This window comes from Ciconia boyciana, chromosome 6 (assembly GCF_034638445.1).
Source record: "Ciconia boyciana chromosome 6, ASM3463844v1, whole genome shotgun sequence".
NCBI classification, from domain to species: domain Eukaryota; kingdom Metazoa; phylum Chordata; class Aves; order Ciconiiformes; family Ciconiidae; genus Ciconia; species Ciconia boyciana.
The window spans coordinates 36028337-36041304 of NC_132939.1; the positions used below are offsets into that span (position 1 = coordinate 36028337).

Here is a 12968-nt window from a genome sequence, read left to right on the forward strand (position 1 = left end):
GGACCAGTTAAATAATATTGCTTGGGCAGTTTTCATAATTTCTACCATTTGCACATCTGACTTGCACTGAGGGTTTGAAAGAAAGTTCAAGAATAGGGAAGATCAAGTCTATGACACACCTCTGTTCTGAGGCATTTTATTCTATGTTTGGCATATAACACAGGGCAGAGAGTGACTATTCCATGGAAGAAATGAGCTGGCCACAAACTCGGAGTATTACATTTTTAATGCCTGAATTTGTGCTATTTTCTATATACAGTAAGAAAATCAAATCCTCTTCATACCATAATATGTATCTATAGAGTATCTTTTAATCCGACATAAATAACATTCTGTGGCAACAGGTGGAAATCAGAAGGGAAATTAGTAGCATTAGATTATCACCTGCAGTAAGTTTTAATTTCCCCCTTCTCTACTCACCCTTGACTTCTTACTTCATGACTAATTTACTAATTGTAAGCAGTTTGGAGCAGGCTTTTATAACTAGTACTAATAACATCGTATACTTCATATAACCTAAATAAGGATAGGAAGAAGTTGCATGCTTGCAGACATTTGGTTTATTTGTGCTGTGACAACACAGCTTCTTTTTGCAGGGCTAACCAGTTTGTCATGAAATTTCTTCCATATACTTTAAGGGTTTGCCATCTTCCCATGTAAAGGAGTTGCAGCAAATCATATACCACACTATTTAGGAGAAAAATCCAGAATATCTTCCTATACTGGTGAGTGTCATCTATCTACTGTTGAGTTTAGACCACTAGAGAATGCAGAGGGAACTTCAAGACCATTCACATTTTCAAAATGACATATAGCAAGAAGAGGACACCCATGGATTTAACAACAGAAACATCTCTCCTTACTTATCATTTTATCTTAAGTATCCATTTGAAAATTCAGGATGAAATCTGAAGCATGCTAGTGATGTTTTAGTTACCGTCATCATGTCATCACACTTCATGTCTGGTTCGTCTTCATCTTCACTTTTGTTGTAGAATTTGCGGAAGAAGTTGAACGCCACAACAGTGTAAAGATACACTACTACAGCGAGGAGTCCTACAGTAAGCACAAGCTGTGTATGGAGACATGACATGAAAGTAGGTTTCAATTTCATTCTGTCAGAAGAGATATGCTAGCTCAGTGTATTGCCTTAAGTATTGAAAATGTATCATATTGTACCTTTCCCAATAAGGAAACTAAAGATAGCAGTTATGCTAGCTTTCAGGTCTCCCTATTGCTTGGATCAGCATAGAGGTGTTACTTTACCCTGCCCTCGGGTGAAAATCAAAGGGAAAAACGGTATCAAGAAACTGAAGTTGTTTCCATCTTTCTAAGCTATGTGCATACAAACTATATCTCACTGAAGCAATGTTTCCACTATTTAATTTAAAAGTTAAATTCTAGTAACTTGAAAAAGTGGATATGCAGTGAAAATTAGGAAACTTGAAAAAGTGGATATGCAGATCAAAAATAAACCCCTTTAGTTAATTTGATAAATAATTTCAGCTGGGACTTATTGTGACTTATCATAGTCTATTTTCTGTCCAAAGCTGGTTAGCAAAGCCATTGATAAAGTGGATAGAAAATTTTGTAGATAACCAAAGAATAAGTAATTTCCAGGTCCTGCTTTTAACCAAATAAAATCCTTAGGTGAAAAAGTTTAGCAGTTAATGAGACTAGATTATATTGTTTGTTGGAGTTGGCATTAGAAGATGCAACTCTGGAGAGGAGTTACTGAAGGCTACATATTTTAAGAAGTGCAACAATTGGTATTACTCTCTTAAAAGAAATGTAAGAATATTGAACAACGAGCTGATCGTCAGTTTATCACTTTCTGCAGATCTGTAAGTATGCTCCCAAAGTGAACATTTCAATTAAAAAATCTGCAGCTGTCTTTCAGTGTTCATATCTACTAGCAAGGAAAGCAACAGGATTAGAAAAGCTGATCTTCGCTTGTTAAGAATGTATACTAAAAACTGTGGTCTTGATTTTAAACAGTTTTGTCAATTATGCTCAGTTTTGAGTACTACATTTAGAAAAATCTCATAAAGAAAATATATCAATCATTACATTAAAAGTAATATGACTGGTCATCCTGGAGGAAAATGAAGGGGATAAAACCAGAGATTTCATTTGTTTGTGTGATGATACTGAAAACATTCTCATATGTACTATGGTAGAAACTTCCTTTCCTGATAAGGGAAGAAACTTCCATTGGTCGATTTCTGCTGAAAGAAAGGATTAAGCAAACACAAAGGGTGTATCACAGTTAAGCTAAGGGGATATTCTCATGCATCTTCTAAAATGTTATGTGGTTTAAAATGTTTTGACAAGTCTAAGTGCATAAGAGTGGGCTTAGAATATATGTTACTGCATTTGAGAAGGAATGGAATGTATGTTTGAAATTAAATTTTGGGGAAGTTCTGTTAGATTTCTTAAAAAGTGTGTTACTGAAAAGCTTGGTTTTGCTATGCTAGCTAGGAACGTAGCTATGCTAGCTAGGAATGTAGAGCCTTTAGAGATCAGAGAATGATTCCCTGCATAAGTTTCAACAGTTAGTTTTGGAAGTAGATTTTATTAATCTGATTTTTGCATGACAAAGTGACATATAAATATATTCCACAGTGCAGAACACTCACACCTGTAAGCATATTCTTGCTAGCTAAGTACTGAAATCTCAGTGTCCAGATCATTATTACTGCTATAGCTAAGGAGAGATTGTGAATTCTTATTAGTTATCACCAATCAGTTCATCACTGAGCATAGAGAAGGAGCTAGTTAGGTCATAATTCATATTCTTGCATCTTTCTAAAATGATGCATTTTTCTATTTTGTACCAAACTTCTTTAGCTATCAGCACTCTGTGGGTATAGATTATTATAATTGCACAGGATTTAACATGTATTAAATGTACTGCAGAAGACACAATGGGATCTATTCTTTAATCCAATCATGATCAAAATGGATTGCATTCCAATATTTCCTAGGTACCACAAGATTTTTTTTCCAGTACTGTTAGCAAAACGCATTCATTTTCAAACCTTTGCATGTAGCACTAACCTGTTTGCCATTGTGAGTGACTGAAGACAAAATGGTTCGCAATGTCTTGAAACCCATAGCAATATCCAGCAGGTGCGCAGCAAAGAAGAAGTTGTTGTAGTGCCCAAGTATAGACATAGTTGTGTACCAAGCTAAGTATAAAAACGACTGCAGAGAAAGTGAAAAGTGTCAGAATGTTAGCAAGTGCTCATGTGCATTATTGGATCCAGAACACAGCTTTCTTTTAGTCACTCAAGTTATGAAATAAAGTAATACTATCATGATCTGATTTGAATCACAGTCTGAATGTAATACCTCTATTTTACATGTTCAAAAAGACTGTCTTACTCTGTCTCTTATCATCTCCACTGTTCATTTAAGGAGTGTTTATTGCTTAGTTATGCTAATAAGACCTCTATCTTTACATATTTAAATGCAGTCTTCAGCATATATGCTATTAACATCAAAATCCCCTACCTTAAAACTTTTTTGGTTGGGGAGCTTGTTACACAGTACTTTAAATTTTAATACTGATTCTGGAGGAGAGAAAATGCATCGTATTACTCGAGACACTTTACTCTGTTTAAGTCTCAGACCACGTCAACCAGGACACTGAGAAAACCTAAGGCATATAATACAGCTTATTCTTTTAACAAGCAGTGAACCTGAAGCCACTTTGACGTGAAACATTGAAGAACAATGGCTCAGCGTGCTTTTAGTGCACAATGAATTTATACATCTTCACTTGATTCACCTTGGCCTCCTTGTTTGTTTGGGAATGCTCAAGAGGATGCAAAAAGAAGATTCGCAAAACAAGGAATTTTCATATAAGTGTGGTCCTTTCAAAGGAGAAGGTATGAAAGAAAAGAATTAACCAACCTTGTCAAACAGATGATGCAAAAATTAAAAAGGATAACTTTCTGCAGACTGTGCTTGATTTTAGAAAAGACACCTGTGAGTGCTAGATTGATTTCTACAAAATTAAATGAATGCACCATTAACTTCCAAAATGCTGACACTGTATTAATGGTGAGGAGGTGCATATTGCCCTTTAGAATCAACAAGAAAATTCTAACATAAATTAAAGCAATTTGCTACAACAGAAGACAGAAAAAAATATTTTAAAATGGCTCTGTAATGCAGTATTATTTGTGTATGTTTGTTTAAAATAAAAGCAGATGGTGGAAGACATACAATTATGTTTAGAGTAAATCAAAGCATATTCTTCTAGGCTAACATACTCACATTATCAGTGAAAACAACGCCGAGCTTCCAAATGTGGTACTTTGTATCAATGGAGCTTAACCTAGGAAAGACAAAATTTTTGAAATGCATTAATGTCAAAATTAAGTATTGAATTATGTAAATATAATCAACAAACTAGGTTTGGTACTTTGCAGTTGTTTGCTGAAGGTGGTGATATACATTAGCTGGGGTTTTTTTGAGTGATGTAGGTGCTTCATTTTTCAAGAGAGTATTCATTAACTCTAAGCACCCGTTCACAGTTTCTAAACCATTGAAACTGGTGGAACAATTTCAGCAGGAGTGATACTGCTGTATTCCAGACTTAGAAAAATTAAAATGTGTGTTAAAAGTAGTGAAACATAGAACCTGAATTGCTTGAATTCAAGAGCTAAGTGTTCTGTCTAGTGTAAAATGTTGCCAAAATTAACAAGAGAAAAGGTAAAGCCTTCTGCAAGATTCTAAATATTTTATTAGATGACATGTGAACGGAAATCCTTCTTCTTGTGTGCCTTAAGTATCAAGGAAACTAAACTCTTCTAGGAGCCTAAATCATTTGGGACTTGGATATTTTCAAACTCTCATCTTCACTGATGGATTAAGTCAGGAAAACATCTGAATTTCTTCTAGATAGCTGGCATCTAGATATTTGTCATCAATACTTTTTCTGTCCTTTGGTTTATAAACTAACTCTTTTAACACCTAAAACGTTTGAATGCTGCATTGATTATTGTTTAAAATAACAGAGTGCCCAACTATATCAGTCAGCATCAACTCGTGTGATTTTTTTTTTCTTACTTTTATAACACAAGTATAAGTATGTTTTAGAACAAACAAAAAGCTTTTCTATTTTACTTTCACACTAGGAAGTCTTCTCCATTTGAATTTTCCATGCCGAGAAAAACATCAATACAGTTTCAATATAAAATCTGTTTTTATCTTTGACGGTGAACACATAATTTGTCTGTGAAGTTCGGAAGTCATACCATGATACAAGAGATGCCTCTTCTGGTTTGCTCTCTTCCACTGGACTAAAATCAAGGGCACTTTTGTCCAAACCCAAAAGTTCTGCTATGCGCTCTGCTCCATATAAGTCTCCATACTTGTTAATAACCTAAAAATGGGAGAAGAGAAGCTTTTTCTCAGAGAAAGACCTCGGTGACATTCACCCTACTTTAAGTCAGTAGTTGTCAGAAATTAAAAAAAAAAAAGTCTTTCACAATTAACACTACTAGAACAGTCAGAACTCCCAGGAAGCCGGGGGGGGGGCATAAAAAAGAAAAATAGAAGCATTAAAGGCTATTATCTGAATGCTTATGTATAATTTGCCATCATTTAAGCTGGCATGTTTTTCTTTTTTTAGGGGGATGAGGGGGCTTTGTATCCTAAAGATGACAATGACTGTAAATTAGACCTGCATGGCTGACTGACAGCACAAAGTTATTTTGAATGCCTGAGTCTAGGAAGGAAACCACAGGCTTCTGTCTTCCTCCCTCCTCCCACCTACGCTGCAGCTGCCTGTTCACCGAGACATTTACCACAACAATGACTTCCATAAAACAAATTTCAGTTCTCAATTATTTGTATATTTATGTGTACAGAAGTATATTACACATAGATATCCAAATTAACTAAATAGTAGATTATTCCTATGATTAAGATAATAGAAATATAAAAAGCCTACCTTCCGTTTTACAAATTTGTCCCAGTAATTGTTAGGAAAGGACCTACATAGATAAAGTAAAGATATTTCAAGTTATTTAACTTGTTAGGGGAAAGAAAAAACCAATTAAAAAAAAGAAAATACCATATTCCTGATCACCGCAGATTCTGGTACAATTTAATTCACTCACACACTGCACTTCGAATTACGAGAACAATTTCTTTTCATGTGAACAACAGCTGTTATTAATCATAATTCGCTGCAATATTATCCCCCCCCCCCCTTTTCTTTTTCACATCCACAAATATGATTGGCTACAAAAGGACAGCAGGCTAAATATTATCACCTAATGAGCCTAACAACTCAATAATAGCAGGATAGTCACTATAATATCATTAATCTCCTGAATAAATATGTTATTGCTCCTAGCCTTAAAAATCAACACAGACAATGATTTTCAGAGAAAATAAGAGAGTATTGTAGCATAAATAATTTTAAAGTTCACTGGATTACATTTCAAATAGAGGCTGAACACTTGGGAACCAGTGGACAGTTTGTCAACATAAAATTAAAATTCAAAAAATATTTTAAAAAACCCCAGAAAATTGCAAAGATCATTTGGCAGTGGTAATCTGGTTCTCAGGTGTATCACACTGTTGTTACTGGATCTGACATCCCAGAACAAGACAAGGTAAAAAACATTTATAATTCTAACGCTGCAAGACAGTTCAGCTAAAGAGCATTTTGCATCATCTGCCTCTGAGCAGCCATGCCCACACTGGTAATTAAAAGAAAAGCTATTGTGTATACAAAAGAGAAAAAAAATGAAGCCGTAAATCTTAAATATTGAAGACGTGTCAGGGTATCTTTTATTGAAAATTCCCTGCTTTTTTTGAGAGTAGTGAGCAACCATGATGCTTCAATAAGCAACCAGGGGAGATCTTACAACAGACACTAGGAAATACATCAGCTTTGACCTGCAAGAAAAAAGATAGTGTTCTTTCTTATCAGTGCTGTTTCCCTGATCTTCGACTTGATCATAAAAAATATTCTTCTTGAACTGTCTTATGAATAGCCGTGCCCAGGAATTCCTCATTCTGATGGTCTTACTGTATATTATGTCAGTTTTGAAGAATGCCAATTAGCAGGAAACACTACAAAATTTAAGGTTTTTCTCTCCCCATTTCCTGGATGTAACATGGAGTTGAGCAAATATGCAAGAAGGTAAAAAAGAAAAATAATTGCTTAAACTAAAGAACAGTATTGGTAAAATAAAGCAAGTGTTAACATCAGAAGAATGAGATTCCAGAACACACTTCTGCTGGGATGCAAGGCAAACTTCCCAACTACTACTAAGTGCTTGATTTTTTATTTTTCTGAATTGAAGTTCTGAATGAAATTACTGCAGATAAAGGCAAATGCTTCCAGTGACTCAGATGGTATATTCTGGTCCAATGCTCTATATTATTTCTTTCCTTGATTTCTCAGACTTTTAAGCAAAGTATATCTCTAATGTAGCCAGCTTGTGTCTATCTGTTTTACCACAAACATCTAACGGTGCTGCATTTATCAGGATACCTCTTTTGCCTTTTTAATTACTTTTTTTTCACTTATAGAAGGCACATTTCAGTATATACACAGGACTGGGTACCCTCCAGCAGTGGTTATCCCGATGGTACAATACCTGCACTAAACCTTGATAGTCAGTTCACATCAGAAGGAAGGATTAGTCTGCTTAAATTAGCCTTAATCTTTTATTCAACTTCAGTAGATAGTGCAACATGCTGAGAACAGGCTGTACAGCATGTTGTTTGAGATAAGCTGACAATTTATCGCATTAATTCATGCTTGTTTTTGCTGAGGATAAACTTACTGGATGTCTAGATAGCTTGCTATCAATAGTTAAAGAAATGGGTTGGAAATTAAGCAAGCTCTCCAGTTTCCCAATTACCTTCTACTGCAACTTTAATAATATGTGCTAGTCCTATTTCTAACTGGAATTAAGGAAAATTCTTAAAATTCAGGTGTAGGAAAACAAAGCATTGAAGAATTTCCCATATTTTAGACATTCTAATTTTAATGAAAGTACTAGGGGCACTACTTATAAGGTACAAAAACTGAGTATGACTGATAAGATAGATATTTTGGCTGTTTGGCAGCACATTGTCACTCTGATGCATTTAGTTGGTTATTTTTGCTGGCCTTTTTTTAATAAAATACTTACTTCTGCCTGCACATACTAGCCACAACTACTTTGTGACTTGTAAATAACTTTTTTCTTTTCCAGCATTCTGTTACTGTCCTTAAATTATGATGCTATTAGGGAAAGACAAGAATCTAAGTCTAAGTATACTAGTACCAAAACGTGATTCTAGTTGTTTTGAAAGAGTAAATTCTGAAAAATAGCCTGTAGACAAGGCATTGTTTCAAGAGAAGAGAGTCGACTTGCCATATTTCTCTGTGTCAGTCCTACAGACTGCTGCAGCTTACTGATATTTTTCTTTTTCTTGCCTACACTTGCATTATTCACTCACAGAACAGCAGGTGAGTCTCCTAAAATCAGTGTATGACTACTACAGTATTTGCTAATGCATACAACCTGACAGTAATTCCTGTCAGACCTACTCAAATTCTGGGACTGCTATTTTACATTAGATTTGCTTCTCTTGTCATATACAAATTTTGTTAGCAAGAAGCGGGAAAGAAAGGCAGGAGAATACTGCTATACAATATGAACGTGAAACTCAGTCACTGAAAAGGATGGAAGTTATCTGTTTAAAACTTTCTCAATAGTGACTAATATGTGAAATGTCTTGGAGGGAGCTTGTGAGGTAAGATGCACAATCCTTGCAAACCTAGAAAAATGAAAAGGAGGTGGAATATACATGTTCTGATACTACTTATTATATAAACAGATAATGCAGGATTTCACATTAGAATCTACTACTGTAGCATCCAATATAAGGTGAAAAATGCCTTTCTTGTAGATGAACTAGGTGGCAGGTGGACAGGGAAGGTTCTAGATCAGTGGCTTAAAGAACTGTAATATTTATAAACAGTTTACATATAGCCATTGAATTTTACATACGGAGTATTTATAACCAGGCGATCCCATTGCCCTTTAATGTCATCTTCAGATGGCTGTTCAGTTATGTAGAGTCCGTCAAACTCCAGCTTTCTAGCTACCTCCTTTTCTCTCTTGAATACAACCAGAGGGACCTATGAAAATGAGAGTGGACATCTTTGTCATGGTTTATATATTTTTATAAACCATGATATCTACCTACAGTAGTAAGTACTCTTTATAATACTATATAAGACCAAACATCACAGTAGCACCTCCCACAAGCAGACTGATGCCTAGCCAGTCTCTGAGCAATGGCCACCTTGGAAGTGAAGCCCCCCCACGCTCAGTTTTTATTGCTGAGCATGACACAGGGAATGGAATGGGTATGGAATTCCATACATGGTATGGAATATCCCTTTGGTCTGTTCAGGTCCGCTGACCCAGCTGTGCCCCCTCCCAACTTCTTGCCCCCTCCCAATGTACTTGCTGGGGGATGCACAGAGTGGGGAAAACAAAGAGAAAACCTTCACACTGTGCAAGCACTGTTCAGCAATAAACAAAAGGTGGGTGTGTTACCAACGCTGTTTTATAACACACACTGCTACGAAGAAAGTTAACTCCATCTCTGCCGGACTGAGTACATAAGGAAAGCATCTACATATTGAATAGTGAGAATTTGTAAACAACTCGGTACAAAGAGGTATTCCAATATTAGCTCCAAAAATCACTTTGGGACATAGCCGATGTTCTTTAACAAATAATCGATTAGTAATAAGATTCAGAACTTGCCTTTAAGCAATAGTATCCAATCACACAGACAAAGGAGATGATAGTGTGAATAACTGCCAATGCTCTGAGAGCAGGTGCCATGTAACCTGTACTTTCTTCTAAAACAAAAAACACCATGCCCTCCTCCTCTTCCTCTTCATCAAAAGAGTTCCAGAGATTAGAGTCTTCCTCTACTTCATCAAGTGGCTCTTCTGTCACCTGAGAAAAATTAAAGCACATTGAAAACACACAGTAAACTTAAAAGCTTTTCCTTTACTATAATGACAAATGATGTTTGCAAAGCCTGCTCATGGGAAGATGATAGAGCATTAGCTTTGAACAGTAACGTCCTCCATTTTCACAGCAGAAGTCTCTACATCATCTCGTGTCACTGAAAAGAGAGTCTAGAAAAAGCAAGTACAGGCATATGACAGTTTACAAATCTCTCCTTTAACAGTGCCAAAGCAAACCCAAAACAAACAATGAAAAAGTTATGCAAAAATGTTTTCTTGGAAGAACCAAGCAATAACAGGGTTATCTAATATGACTGAATTTAGGGTTTGTTTTGTAATCTATGTTGTTTTTGATTACTAGAGTCTAGAAAGAAACAAAGTTCTCATGTTATCAACTTGTACATTGTCCATAAATTTATATTTCATGACTTAGTTCAGAACTTACAAATTAATATAGTATTTAATCATTATTTCGTAAATACCCCAAGCCATAAAGCTGACATACCACCCTAAATTCTTTCAGCAACTTTCAAAATCTGGCCTTTAAAATAAAAGCCCTAAGTGCCCTTCTTTTCACAGCTTTATCTGAAAGCTGAAGTCCTATTCAGTCCTGTGTGGCTCCCACTGACCCTTTCCTATCTAAGACAGATGGACTTGTACTGATAAGCACAAACTTTTGTCCTCACTCTGCAATAAAATGGGTTGTTGGCTGACCCACAATACCCAATGAAAAGCAGAAGAGAGTGGGGAGAAAAGGACTGGCATAGACAAAAGCAGACTTCTGCATATACCTTTGAAGTCCATCTTCTCTAACCATATGAGATGGAAAGATAGAGGCTAGAAGGGAGCCTTCAATAGCCCTGATGGTCTTTCTTCTGGAATGGTGCACATACATTCTACCCAGTTTTCAAGAACCTTTTGCATCTTTACCTGCCCTGTCTCTGAGACTCTAACTGTGTTGTAGGAGTTGCTTTTCAAGATATTTGAGATCAGGATTCAGTTACATCTAGACTGACTGTTCAGCCAGCTGCTTTTGTCTTCTCTGAAGTTTTTGGTTGTAAACAACAGAACTAGAAATGTAATATTGGAAAACAAGGTTCATCAGCTTATTGCAACTTGCACCCTTTATCTAGAAGGGGAAAATCAAAAGGGCTGGATTCCAGGATAAAGATAAATGAGGACTTTTCTTACGGACTTCAAATCTGTAAGGAAAGGAAAAAAAAATGAGGCTTTTATGGATGGGAGTTCTCTTTAGTGAATTCTACTCCTTTTCATGGATAGAGGTTGTGAAGATTCAGGAATAAAACTAGTGACGGCTGCTAAAGATGTTCTACTTTGTATCATTGGGTTATACACCAGAACCTGAAACAACTCATTAGATTCAGGTAAAACCCTACGATTAAGTTTAAAGTATGGATCTTCATCAGTGATACAAAAAAAGAACTGTAGCCTAGTATGAAAAGGCTTCTCTTGCTTTATATTTCTTCTGCCTCCTCATACCAATCAAAGTCCCAATCTCAGTATAGAAATATCTTCATCACAACAGTCACTAACCATCATATTGGTAATAACAACAAAGAAAATGGAGCAAATAAGTATGAAAACTGAATTATACTCTCACATGGAAACACAGAATGGGGAAAAAATATACATTTGATGTTCATTAGAGATTACTAAATTCATGAAAAAATATGAAAAAATAAATTAAATAAAGTACTCCTCCCAAAATGCCAAACCCCAGGCCTGAAAGGCATGAAAAAAAATTATGAACAAATTAAGTGTAACTAAAACATAATGAGCTCATCTAGTTGAATTGAGACATTAATCTGATTCTGAAATTATGTATCAACTATCTCCCAGTCAAAAATGAATGTGGTCAGTAGGGTTCTTTAGAAAAAGCAGAAATATAGTCATTGAGAATAATCAGGTGAACTGGAGTCTCTCAGTATCTTTAAAACAAATGAGAGAAAAAAAATGCAACAGTTTTGACATTTTAGTTATTTTAGTTGGATTTCAAATTTCCCATGACAAGATTAACAATCCAAACAATAACAGACTTATGTGAGTAAATGAAAAAATGCCTAGAAACACAAGCTCAACTATAAAGGATGAATGAAATAGATCTGTTTTCATTCAGCCTGAGTAAAATAAAAACAGAATAGGTTTAATATAACAAATTTTAGTTACAAAATTTAAAATATTATTTTAACTACTTCATATCTAAATGCTTTAGTTTGTGTTTGAAGGGCTTGTAATAATGGCTTTATTAAACAAGCCTTGAAACCATCATTAAATATTCCTCTGGAAGTAACCAAAAACGTTTAAAGAACAATGCTAAATCTTACCTTGTAAAATAGAAGAATAAAGTTGATGGCAAATGCAACAAATAAAGCAAGAAACCTTAAGTTATAAAAATTTCTTGCCAAGTAGTGCTGAAAGTAAAAAAAAATAATAATTAGAGGTGGCCTGTAGCTAATATCAAGATAAGAAAAGAAGGCAGCAAGGTTTCTAAGAAAGGAAATACATAATTATGTTGCCTTCACACACCAATTATAATGAGCAAGGGCATTTCTTGGCAGCCTATTCTCCCATTTCATGGTAAGCAGGATTAAAAATAATGGGCTTAAAATTGCAACAGGGAAGACTGAAGTAGAATATTAAGGAAAACTTTCTAGAAGGAAGTCTGGAAAAGAAATGCTAGAATACTGGAATAAACTACTTGAGAAGGTTTCAGAGAGTTCATCATTTGATGTTTTTAAAAACAAAGAAAAATCTTATAGAAAATAGAATTACAGATTCTAGAAGTTAGATTATGGAAAATAGGGAGCTCCTAACAAGGAGCTCAGGAGGTTAATCTGTCTTGTTAGACCAAGAGAGGAGAAATTACACACACAAACACTTTATTTATATAACTCTATGAAGTATTACAAAAATCACAAAAGATTGAATACAGCCA

At 35.2% G+C, this 12968-nt stretch overlaps 1 protein-coding gene across 1 annotated transcript in view; it reads right to left on the minus strand.

Moving 5' to 3' along the window:
* RYR3 (ryanodine receptor 3) overlaps positions 1 to 12968 on the minus strand; it is a 263605-nt gene that overhangs the window by 5391 nt on the left and 245246 nt on the right. Inside the window, exons 95-102 of the mRNA XM_072864265.1 lie at positions 12358 to 12444; positions 9801 to 9998; positions 9033 to 9163; positions 5966 to 6008; positions 5268 to 5395; positions 4285 to 4345; positions 3061 to 3207; positions 938 to 1072 (exon numbers count right to left, since the gene is read on the minus strand). Coding sequence (XP_072720366.1) covers positions 938 to 1072; positions 3061 to 3207; positions 4285 to 4345; positions 5268 to 5395; positions 5966 to 6008; positions 9033 to 9163; positions 9801 to 9998; positions 12358 to 12444 — 930 coding nt within the window. The remainder of the gene's footprint in view (positions 1 to 937; positions 1073 to 3060; positions 3208 to 4284; positions 4346 to 5267; positions 5396 to 5965; positions 6009 to 9032; positions 9164 to 9800; positions 9999 to 12357; positions 12445 to 12968) is intronic.